The sequence below is a fragment of the Mastomys coucha genome, unplaced genomic scaffold, assembly GCF_008632895.1.
Source record: "Mastomys coucha isolate ucsf_1 unplaced genomic scaffold, UCSF_Mcou_1 pScaffold5, whole genome shotgun sequence".
In the NCBI taxonomy this organism is placed as follows: Eukaryota; Metazoa; Chordata; class Mammalia; order Rodentia; family Muridae; genus Mastomys; species Mastomys coucha.
The window spans coordinates 4,469,962-4,492,677 of record NW_022196911.1 but is presented as its reverse complement, the minus strand read 5'-3'; the positions used below and the strand labels follow the sequence as shown (position 1 = coordinate 4,492,677).

Sequence of the window (22,716 nt, the reverse complement as noted above, 5' to 3'; positions counted from 1 at the left end):
GAGAGAGAGAGAGAGTAGAAAATGCACCTGAATGGATTCAGTGCTTTACATAAGTCTGAGATGCAAGACCCTGTACCTGTCCTGCTCAGACCACATGATCCCTCGGACTATACTTATATACCCGGGTTCCCCATTGCCATCAGTTCCCAGAGAACAGGGAAGAGGTCCTCTTTCCCCGTGTCTTCTCTAAGCCTTAAGCAGCACCTGGCCAGCCTCGACAAAAGAACCTGTGCCTATCTATATTCATTCACCCAGAGGGGAAGAAGACTTGCCTATGGCAGCCATGAAAGCAGACAAAAGGCTAAGAGGGTTTCCACACAAAACCAACCTACAGCAGACCTAGGGATTCTCACTTAAACTTAGCGTTTGGGAGGCTGAGGCAGGAGGATCAAACTTTGAAGATATCCAGGGGTCCCAGGCCAGTAAAATAAGATTCTGCCTCAAAATCAACCAACAAACTTGAACATGTGATCAGCAAAGGGGTCCAGAGAATAAAATTTTAACATACCACAGTTTGAGCATATTACCCACTTGGAATATTTTGAAGCAAATATCCATGTTGTGACAATATTTATAAATGTGACAAAAACAGCCTTTCTGTGGCAGCATTCCTTGGCCTTCTCTAGTTACTGACTTCTAGTGGGAAAGGCAGTCAAAGTCTGCAGTGAAGGGCGAGACATGAGCAACGTCTACAAAGACCTTGGACCAGAGATTCAATAAAGGCCAAGGGAAATAGAAGTGAAACACCAATGCTGGCCCATGATCAGTAAACTCAGGTCAGAGGGAGATAAAACCAAAAGATCAGGCTTATTCCAGTTAGACTGCCCATGTGTGGTCTTAAAGGGCGGGTAAGATTCCTATCCTGGGAGAAAGGTCTGGGAAAGGACAGCATTCCAGGTTGGTAAGACTCTAGACAGAAAAAAGAAGTCTCACGAGGCCGGAGAGATGGGTCAGTACTTAAGATGACCACTTGCTCGGTAAGATCACCAGATGACCCGCATTCTGTTCCCAGCCCCAGATGATCAGATGCCCTCTTCTGGCCTCCTTGGGCACTGCACAAGTGGCACATATGCATACGTTCAAATCTCAATCAACAAATGGATCAAAGGAGCCTCATCTTGCTCTAGGTGAACCAGCTAAGAAGAGTACCAGGTGCAGTTAATTTATTGTGAGCACTGTTCCCAGCATGTCACATGCCTTACCAACTCTTATGTTACTTCCTGAAATTGCCTTGCCATCTCTTCTAGTATGGATACATACCAGCCTATCCGACTAAAATAAATAATAATGAAAAAAGAGAGGGGTGGGGGGAGACCAAGGGCAAAGTGAGCATTGGTCTCCTGGGGACAGGAGAGGGCCCCTGACACTTACCAAAGTCAGTCATATCCCCAGTCTTGGTTAGCTGCACGTCATACACACTGAGTGGGAAAACTTCAATTTCATCATAAACCTAAGAAAGGGGAAAGCAGGAGAATCAGAGGGTTAACACTACACAACCTTTCGGAATCACGTTGACACACTTTTGCACAGAAAACTTACAATACTGTTTACGTGAGAGCTGTTTACAAATCAAATGCCAAACTTGAACAGTTTGCCCCCAAATTACAGTCCCCAAAATTAAGAGGCCATTCGGAGGCCTAGGGAAAGAGCTGAGCTGCAGAGTGCTCACTTAGCATGTGTGGCCCTGGGTCAGACCCCCAACCTCACACAGACTAAGTGTGGTGGCATATACTTGTATTCCAAACACACGGGATATGGAAGCAGGGGGTCAGAATCTCAAGATCATTCTCAGATACACAGAGTTCAAAGCCAGCCTGGGCTACATGAGGTTGAGCATGGATATGGTTGTCCCTCTTGACCTCCAGGTCCAACTTGCCTGCTCTTGCATGTATTCATATAGCTCGGGCACACACCATTCCACACTTTTATCGACCACTTTTCGGAGCTGAAGACCATAGTGAGTGGGTTCCAACTGTCTCATCTGCAAAGAAAACAATTGGTTACTCAGAGTCTAACTGCCTGTCCTAAAACCATCAGCATTCAGGAGACTATCAAAATCCCCCAAAATAACTGCATATAATTTGCTCTGTCTAGAACTACAGAAAACCTGAAATTTAAATGTGCAAAGGAAGGATAAAAATTCATTGTTTGAGGTCTCCTCCAAATGCGATCATCACAAAGTGTAAGGTTCACTGCTAGGAAGTGATACGTTGTATCACACATCTCATCTCCCTTCAGGCAGCCAGCTCTCTCCCATGTGCCGGCTGCTTTGTCATTAGGAAAGTAAGGAGATTTTAAGTTATACAGACTTCAGAATTTCATACTTCAAAGTACTTTCAAAGGAAAAATATTTAAGTGTAGATATATTCTAACCCCTACCCCTGCTGCGTGTGCGTGTGCATGTGTGTGCATGTGTGAGAGAGAGAGAGAGAGAAAGAGAGAGAGTGTATATATGTGTGTATGTTTGTGTCTATGTGTGTTTGTGTGTTTGTGTGTGAGTGTATGCATGTATGTATGTGTGAATGTGTGTATATGCATATATATGTATGTGTATATATGTATTAATGTGTATATGTGTGTATTTCTGTGTGTATGTGAGTGTGTATGCGAGTGTGTGAGTGTGTGAGAAAGAGTGTGTATGTATGTGTGTATTTGTGTATATTTATGTGTGTTTGTGTGTATGTGTGTGTATGCATGTATGTATGTGTGTGCATATGTTTATGTGTATGTATGTGTATACGTATATATGTGTGTGTGTGTCTGAGTGTGTGTATGTCTGTATGTGAGTGTGTATGTGAGTGTGTGAGTGTGTGAGTGTGTGTATGTGAGTGTGTGTGTGTGTGTCCCTCTTCTTTCCCTCACTTGCATCTTTTCTTTCTTCCCCGCACTTTCAACAAAAAAGCATTTCTCTCATGTCTGTGCTCCAAACAGGATTTAGCTGACCTCTTGCCTCTGACACCTTTTAACACCCAGAAAGCTTATCACTGTTTTTATCACCTACATAGATCAACACTGAGGCTTTTCTGAATAGAAGGCTTGAGGGATGCAGTTAAGTTCATAAAGACAATTACATATACAAATATAGGGGACATTAAAGCCTCAAGGTCAAGTACAAAAGAGCTAAACTACTCTCCCCGTTTCTACCATGCAAGTCAAGTCCGGTGTACTTAACTCTTTCAGCTCTACTCTGCCACCTGGTGGTCTGAAAGTACTAGGCATGCCGGTGCTGAATGGATTTATGCTGTACTTCCCCTTTAGACTGGAAATAAAGTCCAGTTGGAAGAATGAAGAACTCATATGAGTGTCCATAAAGCAACTGTGAGTAGTAATGAGTTATGGAATGAATATCACACTAAGCTACTTCATCTCTATGTAACGTGAACAGCAACAGATGTCAGAATGACTCTAGGTGCAGATTCAGAGTTGATGTGGCTTAACTCAGGGTCTTCCTGGAAGCATGGGATCATGAGCTGAAGACTCATTCTTCTGAAGGGTGGAGAGTTAACATACTAGTTAGTATGTTCCCTTGTATAAAAAGTCGGGTCTTAAACACCCCCACAAAACTAAATGCAGAGGAATGCACCATTAACAAACCCTCTCTACTCAGAAGTATGTCTACGGCAAAATTCACCACCTTGCACGCCAAAGCCAGGACATCTTCCACTCTGTGCTCTGGCTTGATGATCACAGTGACTCCTTCGTTATCCTGGAAGTGGACATAAGTCTGGACTTCCCACGTGCTGTCTCGGAGAGCGCCGTCTACTGCGGAGCCATACAGGTGCAGGTCATGGACCTGTGTGCAGTGAGACAATGTAGATAGGTTTGGATAAGCAAAAGTAGAAACCACAGGGGGCAAATGCTCCCTTAATGCAAGCAGTTAGTACTGTAAGTTTTGCACAAGTCCCACACCGGCCCCTCACACCACTCAGGGGCAGATCTGCCAGTCCTTGGCTCTTCAGACTCTCTCCCCAGATGGAGCTGAAGCCCAGGCAGGGAGACTCTTACTGCTCTGCAACAAGGCCAACTCAGAATGGCTCAATCTCACCGCTCTCAAGTCCTGATGGAGAAGGGCCACTGGGAAATGTACATCGAATCCTCAGTCCCTCTCTGGCTTCCAAAGGGTCTCATCCATAACAATTGACATGTCTGTCTGTGCCCTAGCTCAGCTCTAAACGGAACTCTCTCTAAGTGTGATGATTCTCTTTTCTCCTGTTTAAACTTTTAGAATGACGCTTCTAGTAAAGAGGACATCCTTTCTCCATCTTTCAGCTATGTCGGGCATGGCCGCTCTGTCAGGAAATCATCTCCAAGAGTACCACCTTCAGGAGCTTTTCCAAAACACTTCTGTAAACCTCACCACTGAAGCCAGTCACTTTGTGTCAATCTACTCTTATACTCTTATACATTTCCGAGTTAGATCCTTGCTGGAACACTATGGTCAACCTAACTCTAAAGCTGCTACTTAACTAGACAATAGCAGTCCAGGGAAAAAACGTTTAATTTAGGTATGTGTGTTGGTGTATGCCCTTAATCCCTGCAGAGATAGGGAGATCTCTGAGTTTAAAGCCAGATCTCATTTTGAGCCTCATCTACAAAGTGAGTTCCAGGCCAGCCAGCTACAACATAGTGAGATCCTGTCTCAAAGCAAACAAACTTTTGTTTTCAACTTGCTTAGCCTCAGTTCACCACTTTGCAAAAGGAAGCACTCTTCTCATTATTGATATTTCTTGATTATCAAGACAAGCTTTTATGAGCAAAGGAGCCCACCCACAAACACGAAGACGTCCTATAGGCTGGAAAGCATGACGGCTATGTAGATTCAGCGCTCTCACAGCCCTACAAACAACTCAAACCTCAAAGCGAGCACCCTGATGGATCATCTCACTGCCGACTCCATGCATTTCTTTATCTTTAAACACAAAGTAAACTTCAAAAAAGCAAACTTGATGTGATAAAGACATTCGGAAGAACAGGCCTGGGCAGAAAAGGGGAAGGACCTGCCTTTCCATATCTTTGGAAATGTGCTGCTCGGCTCTGAGGTGGAATAACGGGATCTGTTATGGATCTGTCATGGTCAGCACATTTTCCTAGAAAGATGCTCATAGCCAGAACCAACTTCCCCTCACTCAGGAAGAAAGGAAGAGACGGGCAGTTGCCTTGAGCCTAGGACACCAGGCAGGGCTACTCTCTCCTAAGGGGGCCTGTCACATGAGTAAGGGCTTTCTCTGGCTCACTTCTCCTGGGCACTTGGGTCACTTTGGCAGTGGTTCGATCTAGCCACCAGGTAAGAGCAGGCACTGTCCTAATTAAGCTGCTTAAAGCTCCCCTCTTAATGCAAACTGGAAAAAAAAATCAAGCGGAAAGGCCAGCAGAGGTCACTGTGGAGTAAGGAACATCAAAAAGAAGGCCACAGAAAGGAGCCACAGAAACCACACCACTGCAGCTTCCTTCCTACTGCCTTTCAAGAGAATGAGTTGGGCAGGGACTCAGGAAATTCAAATCCATGCCATGCCACGCCGCCATGGCTTCCTGCCCTTCCTTATCCCTGACTGTCCATCAGAGGGAGATTTCTTCAGATAAAAGAAACTCCTCCCTGCTGCCAATTTACTCAGAGCCTACTCAGGTAGGCACCCTCATTCCCCTCTACTTTCCAGGTGAGAAAAATGGGGTGCAGAAGTTCTAAGGACCTTTAAGTGTACTCAGCTAATCCTTATGGTATGGAAGGCTCTGACCCCTGACATCTGGATATGAATCAGGTCACCACGTGGAAATGGCAGCCTGCCAATGAACTTCCCTCCAACGATGAACATGCCTTAATGGTCCAGATTCATGTTCTACGCCATAGTAGAACAAACCATCTCAAGAGGCCTTCCCCTAAAAAGCAAGGCACTCCCCTGCCTCTACACCTCTGCTCATTGCAATCGCTTCCCTCTGTCACTCTGTACTCCTGGCTTTAGCGTTGGAATCACTAGTTAGGGGAGCCCACCGAACTCAGTACTTGACAGAGCACAATCCAGCTCACACAAGGGTTAGCTTTGGATCCATCCACTTTAAGTGGCAAGAGGCATGACAGTGAGGTCTTTGTTTCTCCATCACAGTCTCCTCTCACCCTTAACAAGGCTATCTCACAGCCCAGAACACACCTGGGCACTGAGGAGCCGGAGTATGCTACTGAAGAGTCACACTCAACAAAGGTGAGAGGTCAAGGCTCTCCATTTGCATCTGCCTCAAATTTGCTTTTCCGGCATCAGTTTCTTCCTAATCCCAACTTTTCAGAAAGATGAATGGCCAGATTGTTCAAGGAAGTCAAGGCTTGCACAACAGAGATGTGTGAAAGTAAACGGAGGGCCGGAAGGAAGGGTTGATAGGAATAATCCTGTTAGGCTGCTCAGCTGAGCCTGACTGTGAACCTGCGCCTGCACAGAGGAGTCATCACTTCCTCCATCTCCACTGTTCACAGAAGATGTCTATCAAAGCCCAGGCCACCAGTGACTTAAGGCCTCTTCAGAGGCCTCCCACCATGACAAGTTAAATGTGCTTTTTGCTGTACCATGCAAGCACGCACACCCATGCACACACGTGTATTCAATATAGAAAACAAGAGACCTGGTTATTCGATGAAGTCAACGAATGTGGGATGGATTAATTAGAACCGGGGGGCAGAGAGTCTACTTGATGAATACAGATTCCCTAAATTATTTTAAGCTTTGCCCTTTTGGAGAGAAAGCTACTTTGATTTCCTCGTTCAGCATCTAAGCTGAAACCACACGCATTTCAATTTTGAGAGTTAGACAAAACGTTCTTCTATGTCCTTTTTATAAAAGAGAAAAATCTCCAAACTATACACACATCCACACCCCCACACACACAAATATACACACACATATATACACACACATACATACACAGAAACATACATACACACACATACACACACACACACACACAAGTGGGACATCTGGAAAATTCCTTCCCACACACCCTTCTCAAAGGTGCTTTTCAAAGGATTCATCCAAAGGTTCATTGTTGGCTACCTCTGACAAGAGTGTTGTGTAACCAACTCGCTCTCTCCTATTCTACTGACCTGCCTCCCTCCAGCCAAAAGATCATTTCCAAAGCCCTGTTCAAAGTTCTCAGTTCCTGGAGAACACAAAGAAAAGAAGCAAGAAGGGTCCAGGTCAAATCTCATCTTGCTACCCTGAGGCAGCCTGGTAACCTACTGTCTCAACGCCTCCCTGCCCTTACAGGTGACCACCACAAATACCAGCTTCACAAGGTTGCCCCAGGAGGAATGGCATTGGGGAGACATACTGAAAACCTTCTTTGGTCAGCTTGGACAGAGTCTGAGCACCACACCTGCATTAGTATCACACAGTTCAGTGACAGCCAGCCACTGTCCAGGACTGCAGGAGAATTATGCCTTGTTCCACAACCTTGGGGAACCTGGGGTGAGGTGCAGTGCTGTCTCCCCACTGCCCAGCTCTGCTGGCCATCTAGGAACTGGGCACACCAGTGAACTCCAGCCCCAACATGCCACTTTAGCAATAGCTTTCCTGGTAGGGCAACTTCTACACTAGTGAATCATCACCATCACCATCACCATCATCATCACCGCACTAATGGTCCCAAAACCACATGTCCAATTACTTAGGCCCAGTATCTCTCTCTCTCTCTCTTCTCTCTCTCTCTCTCTCTCTCTCTTTCTCTCTCTCTCTCTCTCTCTCTCTCTCTCTCTTTCTCTCTCTCTCTCTCTCTCTCTCTCTCACACACACACACACACAGAGAACGGTAACCCTGTGCGTTTTCACAGCAGATGCTTTGGGGTCCAATGGCTTGTAATTACTGCCTGGATCATTGTAGGGATGTGAGTAGCAAAATCACAGTGTCTGTCAAAAGCAGGGGCCCACACGCCATCCCTGTCGCTGATAAAAGGAGAGAGTCTATTAGCAAGTGAGATGAGCTCAGGATTTTCTTGATGGCTCCCTATCACGGAGGATGCAGTGTTTATTTCCTTCTTGGTCAGATGCCCAGACACGAGTGGTTAGGAAGGAAAAACAACGACCTGACTGGCCAGCTACGTGTACGGAAGGAGACAAACACGGATACGGTCTATAGGCGCACGTGTGCCGTGGAGGATTCCAGACTTGGATTCTATTTAAACAGACCGTGCTGCTGTCAACAGTTAGTTATTTCGTTCACATTTTCCATTTGAGAAACAGACAGGAGGTTGCCCAACACGCTCCACTCCCCAGCCCCCACCCCCAAGCCTGTAGCTAGTAAGGAATGGGACAATTCTTCATTCACTCACTGCCACAGAAAGTCAGGACAACCCTAGACAGTTTCACAGGAGCAGAGGCCAAGGCCAGGGGCTGCCACAGCGGCTGGCTGCAGTGGCTTTCTGGGGCAGCTGCCACCCTAGCTCAGTGGGAGATTTGTTGACACATCTCCATAACAAACACCTCCCTGCCAAACACTGTCTGAGACTCCTTATTACTAGTCAAGGAGGCTCTGAAAAGCTCTCATTTGGGGCTAGCCAAGGTGTCCTTTAAAAAATGCTCCAAGAAGGCTGGCTTTCCTCCAGCGCTAACAGACTTCCAATTAGGGTGACTCACTGCGAGACCCTCACAGGATGTACCAATTATGGTGGGGTATTTAAAAAAAAAGGGGGGGTTCAGCTCCTCCCTCACAACGGCCTTTCTGTGTGACTCCAAAGCACATAATGTACTTACTGTATAAAAACAGATGGTTTGTGTGCTACAAATATTCTCCGTGATTAGCACAAGACAACCAGTGAATGATAATTGTAATTATTCAACCAGCCACAAGCAGAATTTTCAGCCAAAGGGATACTTAAAAAAAAAAAAAAAAAGCCTCTCTGCTTTAAGCTGCAGTTCAATTTGAACCTAGACCTGTGTTCTGTGACACAGGACAGAAAGATGTACCATTAAAGCAGCCAACACAGAGATGGAGAGTCTCCTGTATGGATAAAACACGGGGTTTCATCCTTGGACCAACCGGGGTCGGAGGGGAGCTGGAGAGATGTTTTTGATAGCTTTGATGGGACTTGAGGATTCAACAGGAATATGTGGAAACCTGATCCTGATCTAACTAAGCGCTTGACCTTCGTCATCAGTGATTATTTTAGCAAAATTTCCTCTCAAAGTCTGCCATGGGTCTTAATGCTTTGATGATCTCACTCTTTAAACTTTTAAAATAAGAACTTTCTTTGTTACACAATGTTTAGAGAGATGCAATCTTAAAAACGCTGAGATTTTACCATAGACCAACCCTTCTTAGCCATTAAAGGACTGCAGCTGATAGAAATGATTAACTAACAAACATTGAGTAGCAAAATGTTGACATGAGCTGTGACAAAATGTTAAAATACACAGGAATACTTAAACTGCACAGAGCCAAGGCTTATAAAAAGCTCTTCAAAACAACACACATACACAATCACACACACACACATATTCATGCACATATACACACACACTCTCACATTCACATACACACTCATACACACACACACACTCTCACATTCACATGCACACACTCATATACTCATGCATACTCACACACTCACATACACACTCCTACAAACACACACTAACTCACACACTCATACGAACACACACTAACTCACACACTCATATACACATACTCATATACTCATGCATACTCACACACTCACATACACACTCCTACAAACACACACTAACTCAGACACTCACACATTCATATGAACACACACTAACTCACACACTCATATACACATACTCATATATACACATATTCACTCACACACACATATGCTCACACTCAAATACGCATACTCATATACTCATGCTCACATCCAAGCACTCACTCACATACTCTCACACACACACACTCACATTCACACACACGTGAGTTAACAGGACAAGGCAGGACACAGTAAGAATACAGCAAATCTTGGTGGCATATCAACCACAGGATTATGTCAAGTTCTCCAACAACAGTATGATCTGACAGGGGCTTTAAATCAGCTCTGCAAGTATACAGAGACCACAGGGCAGGAAATGGACAGCATTCCTTACAAAACCGTGGTGACTTAGCATCCTTTATAGAAAAGAAAAATTGGATGCAGCTTTTCTGTCTACCTATGGCTTGTGAACTTTACCAATAAGAGCACAAGACAGGAATTCCTGGTTCAAGCCACCCTACTCCACAACCTGCTCTTGGCACCACGGTCCTGGGAGGTTGCAGATGAGAAGAAACATAATTCTATAGACTCTCCAACTCATTCACACTGATCCTACAGGAGGCAGGGCACCTGAGGCCGGGCTGCCATGCAGGAGGAACAGTTTTAGCAACAACAATGGCACACTAAAGAGACTGTACCCAGCCTCACAAGGAGGCAGAACACATAGATGCCTACGCTGAGTACTTTACATCACCAGAGAGAACCCCATTCCCCTCCCAAAGCAACTGTCAGTGTCTAACTCAGATTGTCCTTTTCAGACTAAACTCCCAACTTATCAAATTATTTCTATTAATGTGTTGGGTAGTTTTGGCAAAGATGGAGTAGGTTTGCCTATGCTGATCATTATCAGGCTTTCTTATTTTAATTTTTTTTTTCTAAATGTATGTTGGTGTGAGAGAGTGTGTATGCGTCCATGCCATTTGTATGCAGGTGCCCATGGAGGTCGGGTGAGTGTATCAGGGTCTCCTGGAGCTGAAGTGATAGACAGTTGTGAGCTGCATTGTGGGTGCTGGGAACTAAACTCAGGTCCACTGAGTTTAAGCAGCAAACCCTGGTAAATGTTGAACCATTTCTTCAGCCCCATTATCAGTGTTTTTAAATTACTCTATTAGGCTTTATGGATATCTGCAAGCCACACATGAGCCTGGTGTCCTCTGATACCAGAAAAGAACACCAAATCCTCCTGGAACTGGACTTACAGGTGGTTGTTAGCCACCATCTGCTGCTGGAAAATGAACTTGGAGCCTGTTGAAGAACACTAGATACTCTTCACCTCTGAACCCCATCTCTCTAGTCCCACTACTGATCTTTTACCTTTGATGAGTAGCTCAGATATCTGGTAGAAATAAAATGAAAAATCGAGCAATCTGGTGGAGGGAAAGAAAGCTGGAGAAACTGACTAGTAACATGAGCCACAGCTTTTCGAGAAGGACGGGAGTTTAGAGAAAGCACATAAAGTTACTATATGCATATCCAAATGGTGCACCCACTCCTGACCGTACTCCTGATCTCAGACCAGAGCAACCCTAGAGACTGGAGAAGACATTGCTTGACCCCACGGAGGATGCCTAGAGAAGCATCTGTATGAAGGCCTTGAAGGTCCTGGAGGAAGCTGTAACTTGATATTCACTAACATTCAAAGGAGGCTCGGGAGCTGCTGGGGAGCAGGTGATCTTACACCAAGGACGGAGCTCTGTCAAGGCACTGATCTTAAGATGGTAATGTCAGAAGTTCAAAAGCTTCAAAAAGTTCTTAGCATTCAGGGAACACCTCTTAGCTTACTTAGTAGGACCATCTTAACTCTAAACTTGTCTTTTCACAGATCCATGTGAAGACTCTAAACCAGCGTCCCTCAATTTAGTCAACATAAACCAAGATGGCTGCCAAGATGACTGCCCTGTCCCACCATGTTTACCTCATTGGAGTTAGTGGACTTTTGAGGTAGCTGAGTTCCAAGAAATCCATGGCTGTGGCTAGAATCAAACATCTGACAGAGAGGAGGAAGAAAAGGAGACTAATGAAATGGTTCTGCAGTGTTCCTTGGCATTTACACATTTTTAGTTTAAAGATTGAAGTTGTATAACATTTTATTTTATCTCCATTTCACAGTCTGTACTAATATTCAAATACGAAGCTTTCCCTCTGCAGAGAAATCTGCTTTCTTTCCTCTCATAGCTTCATACATACTCTTCTGTGATGTTTCACAGTATTTAAGTCATCTTGAATTTTCTTGACGTTGATTTTTTTTTAACTAAATATGCATTTCAGAAGATGAGGAACAGAGTTGGCAAAGGCTCAAGATCAATCGTAAAACTGTTTTTAATGTGCTTCGAATAAATATTGGAAGACAATATGTCAATAGACATTTGTTTGAAGCCAGAAAGACTAGAATCATTCTTTTTTGCTTTTGTGAATCTTATCTTCTAAATTTTGTAGAATGTTAAAATGAAACATTCAACTAGGCATACCTAATAAATCAACTTCATTCAGTTGGGTAAGTACTGACTGCATATCTTTTTTAAAACAAAAATGTTCAACCAAATGCTTTTGTTTATCAAGATATCTTTTGTTGAGAATATTTAGCAGATACGCTGAGGCAAACAGTAAGGCTCATTTAATTAACTAAATGGTACTTCTAAAAATAAGCAAGTTACCCTCTTATCTATCACTTTATTATCTTAATTATGTAAAGTTATCTTGATTAACACAAAAATTGACCTTGGCATTTATATACAGAACATAATAATTATGGCATTTCCATTCAGAAAATATAGGTCCAATATTAGCCAATGGACTATACTTAACCACTACCTATAACCAACAAATAGCTACTTCTTGCGAGTAAATAAAAATGCAAATAGAAATGGAGGTGTCAAAAATGTCACCCAGCCTCTTATTCCTCCCATGTCAAGAACTCACCTGAGTTATGGAAGCTCTCTTCTCCCTCCCCTTCCTTGCTAGGGTGTCCAGACCTTTCAATGAAGAAAATATGCCTTTCTTGCTTTTTCCTCTCTGGGTAAGGGAAAGTGTTCTTTTCCTGAGAGCAGAATCATCTCTGGAACATACCTAATGGAAAACACAATTGAAAAACATCGTAAAGCCCATCAAGGTTCCCGCCCTGTGGAGATGTCAGCCTGGCTGTAAGTGTGTTCTGACAGTGTCTGAGACTGCTGCATAGTTCCCACACAGAAGAAACCAGCCTCCACAGAGGCTTTACCTAGATAGCACAAGCCAACCTTCAGATGGACCCGTGACAGACTGCAGAGTCAGCAAAACTGCTCTGAGCTCCTCAAGATGAGCCAGTTCAATGCGAAAAGCCAGAGAAGCAAGTTCAGACCTTACCCATGGGGCTCCCAGCACTACAGACCAAGCAACCATAATTCATGCATTGTGTTTGTCTACGTGTTCGTGTGTCTGCCAGTGCATGTGGACCCCAAAGGTCGACCTTGAGGGTCATTCCTCAGACACCTACCATGTTTATTCTTTTCATTTTTTTCACCATGTGTGTATGGTGTCTGTGCCTGTATAGATGCATGTTCACATGTGTGAGGGCGCATGTGCATGTGTGTGTGCAAGGGAGGCCTGAAGCTGACATCAGGAAATCTCCCCCAATCCTCCTTCCACCTTGTTCTTTGAGACACGGAATACCAATCAAACTCAGAATTCACTGATTGATATTACTAACCTGGCTAGCCAACTTGCACAGCTCTAGGGATCCTGTCTCCACCTTCCAAAGGCTGGACTTACAGGTGGGGAGCCAGGGCCTCTCAGCGTTTGCAAGGATACATACCAGAATGCCTTTCTTCTTGCTCTAACCACTGAGCAATCTCCCTAGTACTCCATCTTTTTTCCCTTTTTTTTTCTTCTTCCTCTGTTTTTTCAGAGATACGTTCTTGTGTACCTGGAGCTCCCCAGGTACAGGTTCTAGAGATGAAACCCAGGTCTTCACACTTTCAAGGAAACCACTTTACTCACTGAACTAGCATCCCAGCCCCAGGTTAAGCAACATTTAATCCTTCTTCTTCTTCTTTACCCAGTAAGACCACCTTCCCAAGAGTATGAGGAGGGATAGACAGGCAAAGAATATGGAGTGACTTCCAGCTAACAGCTAGAATAATTATCGGAGAAACTGGAAACTACAGACTCCTCTGCTGGTCCCCAGTGCCTAGCCTCTGGTGACCCTTGTCAGTTCCTAGGTAAACATCCAGCAGAGGTATTAGCCAGCTGCAGAAAGGTGCAAGCCACTGACCCAGCCCTCCCCAGGAACTTACCAGAGCGTGGAAAGATGAAACGGACAAGACGCCCAGCCTGCCAAGAGCCAGCTTGGAGGGGCGGCTGGTGGCAGCAAGGAGACTCTTGGGATTTGGTAACTCCCCACCTTGTAAGCTCGCCAAATAGCAGCGCATGCGGAACAGGTCCATGTGGAATTTTTCCAGATTCTGCTCCCATTGCCGGATCTTAAACAGCGAGAAGAGAGGTGACTTCAACCTTAGCTACAAGTTTGTGCAGCTCAAACTGCAAATGCAATTCCTTACACAGCCCTCAAGGAAAAACTACTAGCAGCTGGAGCTGTGTGGTTTCAATCTGCTGTTCCTCACATGTGACACCCTCATACTGGAACTTACTAGGTCATGGTCCTACACATACAGACACTCAGATATACTTCATCAGGACAGCCAAGATCAAGGGCAGCTGGGGGTCCCAATAGAGTGACATGCCAAAATGCATGACAGTTACAGAGCAACAATGCCAACTCACCATGGGAGGTAAAGTGAAACACATGCTTCCCCTGTCTCTTCCCATTATACCCCTAGATCTACTCCTGTAGGTCATGATCCCTGGTGTGTGTGTGGGGGGGGTGTCACATAGCAGATACCCTACACATCAGATATTTACGGTACGATTCCCAACAGTAACGAAATGACAGTTAAGAAGTAGCAATGAAATAATGTTATAGTTGGCAGTCACCTGAACGTGAGGAACTGTATTAAGGGGTCACAGCATTAGGGAGGTTGAGAGCGACTGCCCTACTGGATGAACCACACACAGACAAACACAGCATGCGTGGTGGCAGGGACCTGGTGTTCCAAAACAATGACAAGCAAGTGCACTTTAGAGATAGGACAGACATTTAGCACTTGCTGCTATTCAGTGTTTGGGAGAATAACCACCACCTGTACATCTGAAAACAACTAAAGCAGCTACAGATATTTACACAACAGAAGCTGCTATGTATTTCTTCAAGAAAAAGGAGTCATGAGCTGGCCAAGAAATGCCATCAAGATGGTATTTGTCTAGGGACCTCTCTCCTGTCTTCCCAACACATCACAACCATAAGTTTATATAAAGTATGACCTCTATTTACATGCAGATTAACAGGCAGAGTGAGGGGCACAGGAGATTTGATAACATAAAGCTCAGAGCAGGGCAGGAAGCTGACATTCTGCAGGCCCTGGTGGCCACCTCCACATGGCCTACAGTGACAATAGGGCACTGGACTCTATCAAGGGTGACAGATTTCCTCAACACCAATGACATCTCCAATTGGCTGTGCTATTTAGCACCCACAGAGAACCAGACAAAATCCCCCATGTCAGTCATCCATTCTGAATAAACAAGCATTAGAAAGATTTCCAGTGGGCTGGAGAGATGGCTCAGTGGTTAAGAGCACTGACTGCTCTTCCAGAGGTCCAGAGTTCAAATCCCAGCAACCACATGGTGGCTCACAACCATCCATAATAAGATCTGAAGCCCTCTTCTGGTGTATCTGGAGACAGCTACATATAATAATAAATCTTTGGGCTGGAGCAAGCAGAGGTCCTGAGTTCAATTCCCAGCAACCACAAGATGGCTCACAACCATCTATACAACTATAGTGTAACCACATACATAAGATAAATAAATAAATCTTTTTAAAAAAAGAAAGAAAGGAAGGAAGAAAGAAGGAAAGAAAGGAAGGAAGAAAGAAAGAAAAGAAGAAAAGAAGGAAAGAAGGAAGGAAGGAAGGAAGGAAGGAAGGAAGGAAGGAAGGAAGAAAGATTTCCAGCACTAAACACCATCCTCCAATCCAGTCTTTTCCAAAAATTACAAATTTGGGGTGTTCTTCAGACTTCCTCTAAGTTCTTTTCATATCCCTCTTTAAAACTTTCTGTATGAAAAAAATGCAATGCAAGTTCTAGGGGTACAGCTCAGTTCTGGGGGTACAGCTCAGTTCTGGGGTGCAGCTCAGTTCTGAGGTGTAGCTCAGTTCTAGGGGTGCAGCTCAATGGGTAGAGCACTTGCTTACTCACATTCTCAAAGCCTTGGGGCTGGATCACAAGTTGGGCATCATGGTGCGTGCCTGTACCCCCAACATTTAGAAGGTGTAGACAAGCTCAGTCAATTAAGGACATCTTCAGCTACCTAGTATCTTCCCCAGTCCAGAGAACAAAGATTTAAAATAAGTTATTTGTGTGTGAGTGTGTGTGTGTGTGTGTGTGTGTGTGTGTGTGTAGAGCCTGCTTTACAAATAAGTGTTCCTTTTAGTGGGGCACACAACACAACAAAGCAATGACATGGATGACACAATAGATGGGGGCACTTTAATGACACTTTCATTACCCTTTATTATAAAAGGGAGTGTGTTTTTGTGTGTGTGTGTGTGTGTGTGTGTGTGTGTGTGTGTGTGTGTAGGAGTTTTACACTGCATGTGTGCAGGTCAGAGATAACTTTTGGAAAGTGCTTCTCTTCTTCTACCTCCACATGGGTACCAGAGATCAGACTCAGGTCACAAGGCCACATCTATTAAAGCCATATTGCCAGTACCACACAGAGGGAAATGTTTAATGATGAAATCCCACAGGAAATTCCCAGATCTAAGCACCAGCACAAACTCAATGATGAGTTTCCGCTCTATTGGTAACATAGCGGTGTTCAGTGAATAAGCTCTGAGATGCTCTGGAGAGCTATAAAAGGGTGGGAGGACGAGGAGATGAAGCTGAATGATAAAAATCACATGACGCAAAAAAGCATGGGATGCATTCAAAGAAAGACGGCAGCACCGGGCCTCTGAGGAAAGTATTTTACCTCATTTACTCATTCAGTCATAACATCTGGTCCAATTGTCCATTTGTAGGTTTCACCTAAAAGACTTTTTCCTTTTTGGTGGAGTGACTTTTCAAAACACCTACTCTGTGCTTTGCAAACACTAAAGATTCCAACCAGTGACAACGGTCTACTGAAGTTGACTAGAGGCTAGAACAGCAGGTCATGCTTCAGCAGCCAGCGAGCGTTGCTTTGCCTCCTTGGAGATAAAAGTCACCCGTTTTACAGCCAGTACATTGTCCTTCAAATCAAACTGGAAACCCCACGTTATGGATTGAAACCATAGGATTTCTCACTCATTCATACTAAGTCATGAATCCCACATTTAGTCAGCAAGAAAAGTATTGTGTACCTCGCTGAAGGCCCGTGGAGTGGTAGTGGAGCACTCAAAAGCAGATTTGGGTTCGTTCCTGGTTCTGCCACTTACCAGCTGTGAACCATCAGAAACCTCACCTACCTAAAGGTCTGCTCCCTCATCCCTCAAATGGATGCTGTCTGCCCATCCCTATTGGGTAGAGGGACCATAAAATCAAATATGACCATGGCTTGCAAAGGACTCTCAGAATACTAAACCAGAGAGGAAGCTAGAAGAGAGGAAGGCACGGGAGGGAGAAAGGAAGAGAAGGGGCAGACATAGAGAAGAGGTGAGTTTTCTACATTTAGGAGGAAGGACTCCTGACTCACAGAAGGGGCCAGTTAATGCTGATACTCCACTTGACAGCATCTAAAATCTCCCAGGAGATATGCTCTGAACACAGCTTTGAGGGATTACCAAGATGAGAACAATTGAAGCAGGAAGGCCCATCCTAAATGTAGGAGGTGCCATACCACAGGCTGAGAGCACAGCGCTTTGTCACAGCAACAAGGGAAGTGCCCAAAACATCACACGGATGTCCAATCACTCACCACATCCAGAAAACAACCAAAGACGTGAGAAATAGGGTCTGTTGGGAGCTGTGTTCTGCAGCAAGGGGAGAGTGGAGCCGCAAGAGACAACTAGAGAGCAGCCTGCTGAGCAAGGAGAAAGACAGAACCGAGAGCCATGTGGCATCCTAGACAGAACCTGTGTGAGGAGAGTCAGGGGCACTCTTGTAGGAAGTAGCTCAAGGCCTTCATGAGAAATGAGATGTGCAGAGTGGACCAGGTGACAGGAGGTAGCACGCATGTGCACCATGCAGAGTCCTCTCTCTGCCTGGAACTCCCCAGAGAGGATAGGAGTCAGGAAGCAGTCTACGAGAACACAGCCAAGTAGGGTTCTGGATGAAGGCCAGAGTGGACAGCGGTTCATGTTCAATGCCATGGGAATGGCAACGGGCTTTGAAACCAGGAAACCTTGTGACTGGATGTGTTGGTTACATGTGAACACCATGGTTGTGTGAAAATATGTCACCCTGGCCAAGACACCTTTCTCTGCCCCTCTTTCGGTTAAAGCCTCATTTCTAAGAAGTAATCCAGATGGTCCCTCCTCCAGAGGTCTCCCAGACACACACAGGACATTAAATCTCCTCTCGCTCCATGAAACTATAGCTCTAGCATTATCCTCTTGGGTTGAGACTACAGGCCCAGCCCTGTCATGGTTCCAGATGGAGGATACTTTGAGGACATGGTGTGCACACATGCCTAGCCTACGGCAGGTACTGCATAGAAGGTCACAGTTGTTCTGCAGCTCAACATACTCCCACTGTCACTCCCTACTGACCACTGAAGAGAGCCTGTATCTGTGCCTCACGCCTCTGTCACCCAGCCTTGTCCCACAACTCTTCTCCACTCTCCCCCTCCCCCATACACACATCATGTCATACTTTAAAGGCTGCATCCACACTGCCCCCTCACCGTGGCTTCTAAATGCCTAAACACAATACATCCTTCTTTATCCTCTATATAAAAGGATGCCCAGGCTGAGGTGACAGATGTGGTACCACTGGGGGAGGGCAGATTCTCCAGATACAACGGCAGCCCAGGTAGCATAGCTGTACACCCCTTTCCAGCTTACTCTTCAACGGGCAGACCCCTGGTCCCTGAAAAGGGCCCACGAGGAGGCAGGCTGGGGTGGGGTGGCAAAGTCATCTGGAGGAAGCCAGAACTGCCCAAGGCTGGTGAATCTTTTGTCCTCATTTACTTGTTTGAAATAATAAACGGAAAAGTACTAACTGGACTTAATTTACAACGCTTCCTCCCTCGAGACTTCAAAGGCACTCCCCATGCGGACACACAGAGGGGTCTGGTGCGTATTGGACACGCTCAAATGAACGTTGCATCATCTGTCCCGTGAAATAGCCCAGAGGCCAGAGGACAGGACTGTAGCAAGGTTTATTTTAAGCAAAGCGTGTGACCTCCGCAGCAGCATGAAACAACCATTACTGCCAGGATGGCGTCTTTCTAATTGGAAGAGGGTGTTGACAACCATTTTCTCCACCCATCCACTTCAAAGAGATCCTGTTCCAGAGACTTTATCTATCTTGCATGATGTCATCTACCCTGTAGGATCTGGTATTATGTGGCTAGATCAGAAGTTTCTGGAGTCTCTGGGATAAGCCCAGCTGTGACCTCCAAAGGACAGCGAGCTAGAGCGCTCCTTCACAATGGGAACTTGTCAATGGGCAGTGGATTTGCAGAACAATGAAAGATGCACGGGAGCTGGGGCCTCCTTGGTCCAATCCTCTGGATAACTGTGCACTGGTACAATATGTTCCTAGTTAGAGACTTAAAAGCAATCACAAGTCTAGGAGAGGAAGACCCGGAGAAATATGTGCCAAGGGTAGCACATGAGTCGAGCCAGTTAATGGAAGACTAGAACTTCCTACACCAGAGAATGTGTGTGAAGGACACAGCACGTTTGAGAAGAGTACAATACTCAGATGGGACAGAAGGTGGGCACAGTGTAAATAACCTCTCCCAGCTGAGCACTCTCTCTGACCCACCGATATACTTGGGAGTGGTTTTCCCATCCTTAATAAACTGCCTCTATTTCTACCTCTATACGTATCTGCCTGACACCTATTCTTTGAGGCTCAAGAACCTGGAAAATCATAATAGGTGCCCTCTGGATGCCAATCCATGCCTGAAACACGTGTGCTTTTCTTAGGCTTTGGGTCCAGCAAATGAGAGCAAATGGCTCCCTCTACAACATCCTGCCAGTTGAGTTGGGAAGAGAGAGCCCAGGGGATGTAACTCCTGTTATCCAACACCAGACCCTTTGGGGAAAGGTGACTACATTATGGCCTTAAAAAAAAAAAATTCCGCCGGGCAGTGGTGGCGCACTTTAATCCCAGCACTTGGGAGGCAGAGGCAGGCAGATTTCTGAGTTCGAGGCCAGAACTCTCTAAAGTGGGCATCCCTCTTCCAAAGCAATAACACCTGGTGCTGAAGCTCAGCTTAAGAAAGCAGAAAGAGCGAATGCCATACTTTGCCCCAATACAGATCGTATGAGACTTATGAACTCAGTGACACTGGACATCACAAACCATAATGGGCATGCTGTGGCTGTGCATCTAGGACCACAGGCAGGATGAGGAACAGAGACCATGCCAGGCTAGCTATTATCCCTCCAGCTTCCACTCACAACAGCCCCTGGACAAAGTCACACCCTGCACCCCACAGATAACTACTGACATGTGACAAAATATGTGGAGCATGTGTGTGTGTGTGTGTGTGTGTGTGTGTGTGTCTGTGTGTGTCTGTGTGAGTATCTGTATGTAAGTGTATATGAATGTGTGAGAGTATTGTGAGTGAGTGTGAATGAGTATGTGTCTGTATGTGACTGTATGTGACTATGTAAGTTTGTGTCTGTGTGTGAGTGTGTGTCTTTATGTGTATGTGTAAGTATGTGTACGTGAGTGTTCAGGGAGGCTGAGGATTAAGGACAGATTCTGGACCAAATCAGTGTTCAAAAGCTGTGTGTGCTCAAGAAGCCTTGCATGAAACTAAGGAAAGCAAGAAAAAAATGAAAACAAATTATCAAGCAAATTATTAACCTAAGAAGAGCCCGAAAATACAACCTATAACACTGTGGATTCAGTTATTGATCAAATATGCCAAGACATTTAATTAACTTGGCTTGCTTTAAAGTAATACCGAGGGGGGCTGGAGAGATGGCTCAGTGGTTAAGACCACTGACTGCTCATCCAGAGGTCCTGAGTTCAATTCCCAACAACCACATGGTGGCTCACAACCATCTATAACAGGATCTGATGCCTTCTTCTGGTGTGTTTAAAGGAAATGACATTGTACTCATATAAATAAATCCTTTTTTAAAAAATATAATATCTAGAGACTCTCTTTTTGGGCACATGCATATTCTTACTAAGGTAAATATTTTTCTTTCTTCCTTTTGTTTGCATGTTTGAGACAGATCTCACTCTGTAGCTCAGGCTAGCCTAGAACTCACGAGCAATCCTCATACCTCATTTAAAAAAAAATCATTCTAAAAGAGAGATCACAGATTATAGTCATTATCATGCAATGCATGAAGAAGCGCAAGAGACGTGCAGACATGACCACCACTCCACGCCTTCCTGGGAAGTCTTTCTATCTCTTTCCCATGCTTGAGACAACTCGTGGGACTTTCTCCTGGAAACTGCCCGTCTCATGCTGGAACATGAGAATAATGGCTCTGTCCCCCTATCCTATCTGCTGGGTGAGGTCTTCCCAGAGCCATGAGAGGTGCTCCAGGTGGGAGCACCTGCCTGCTGGTCAAACTCCCCCTGCCCTTACTTGCCCTGCTTTCCTTCTGGCTTAGGTAGCAGGAACTCCGAGCGTGTGAAGCACCTTCCCTAAGAACAGATCCATTCAGCGGCATAAATTCTATAGAATTACAGAAAACTGCATTCTGCCATTTTTAAAAACAAACTCAAAGACTTTTTTTTTTTAATGGTACTTGCTACCAGAGCTTTGTACCTGAACCGCCTGCTTTGTACTGCCATCTCCTGCCCACTCTCTTTCCCTAGTCAGTCTGTACCTCACCTCCAACCTTCAACACAGAGAATGTAGTCAGGTCTCCATCACTATGATAAAAACACCTGAGAAAATCAACATAGGGGAGGAAAGATAATGTGGCTCACAGATTCTGAGATTTCAGTGCGTGGCCACCTGGCCTGTGGAGAGACAGGACATGTCAGACTGCACAAGGCAGAGCAAAGACATTCTCACCTCATGGTGGTTGAGAAGCATGGGGCGGGAGGGAGAGGGAGAAGAAAAGGGAGACAGAGGACAGACGGAGGACAAAATAAACCCCTTCAGGGCAAGCCCTCTTTTATCACATCCTCCAACTAAGGCCCAGCTCCTAATGCTTTTACTACTTTATCCATCCATGATGTCACCGTTCTTGTGATGTAAGGTCCCTCCTGTGGACACTGCTGAAAGGAGATCTAGCCTTCAACACATGTTGGGAGCATTACAAATCTAACTCACAACCAGAGGAGAAAATAATCCCTGCCCCCCAAGCCTTGTCGTCAAGATTGAAATGGCCTGAATTGTGTGTCCCCCCAAATGTCCATGCCAGAGTCCTGATCCCCAAGAACTGGGGAGTGGTGCTTCTGGGAAATAAGTAGGTCATGTGGAAGAGCACTCATGAGGAAGATCAGTGTCCTTATAAAGAGAACTCAGAGAATTCCTCCACTTCTTCCACCATATAAGACAGTCAGCAAGACAACACCATCTATACCCAGGGAAGCTGGCCCCATCTGGCATGGAATCCACCCATGACTTGATGATGGACTTTCAGATTCATGAACAATAACTTTCTACTGTTCATAAACCACTTTGTTTATGGAGTTTGTTACATTGCACCAGCCCCGATCCCTGCTAAGTATCAAGTACTTATCAAGCATACAACTTGGCATTTCTATGCTAGTGTGCACAGGAGCCCAAAGCCACCTCTCTTGCTACTT

General features: G+C 45.2%; 1 protein-coding gene across 2 annotated transcripts in view; it reads right to left on the bottom strand.

Annotated features, from left to right (window-relative positions):
- Tiam2 (TIAM Rac1 associated GEF 2) overlaps positions 1–22,716 on the bottom strand; it is a 122,725-nt gene that overhangs the window by 65,860 nt on the left and 34,149 nt on the right. For both annotated transcript variants that reach the window (XM_031353062.1, XM_031353061.1), the window contains 6 exons: positions 14,017–14,202; positions 12,665–12,811; positions 11,661–11,732; positions 3,635–3,793; positions 1,877–1,981; positions 1,372–1,450 (listed from right to left, as the gene is read on the bottom strand). In XM_031353062.1, the coding sequence (XP_031208922.1) occupies positions 1,372–1,450; positions 1,877–1,981; positions 3,635–3,793; positions 11,661–11,732; positions 12,665–12,811; positions 14,017–14,202 (748 nt within the window). The remainder of the gene's footprint in view (positions 1–1,371; positions 1,451–1,876; positions 1,982–3,634; positions 3,794–11,660; positions 11,733–12,664; positions 12,812–14,016; positions 14,203–22,716) is intronic.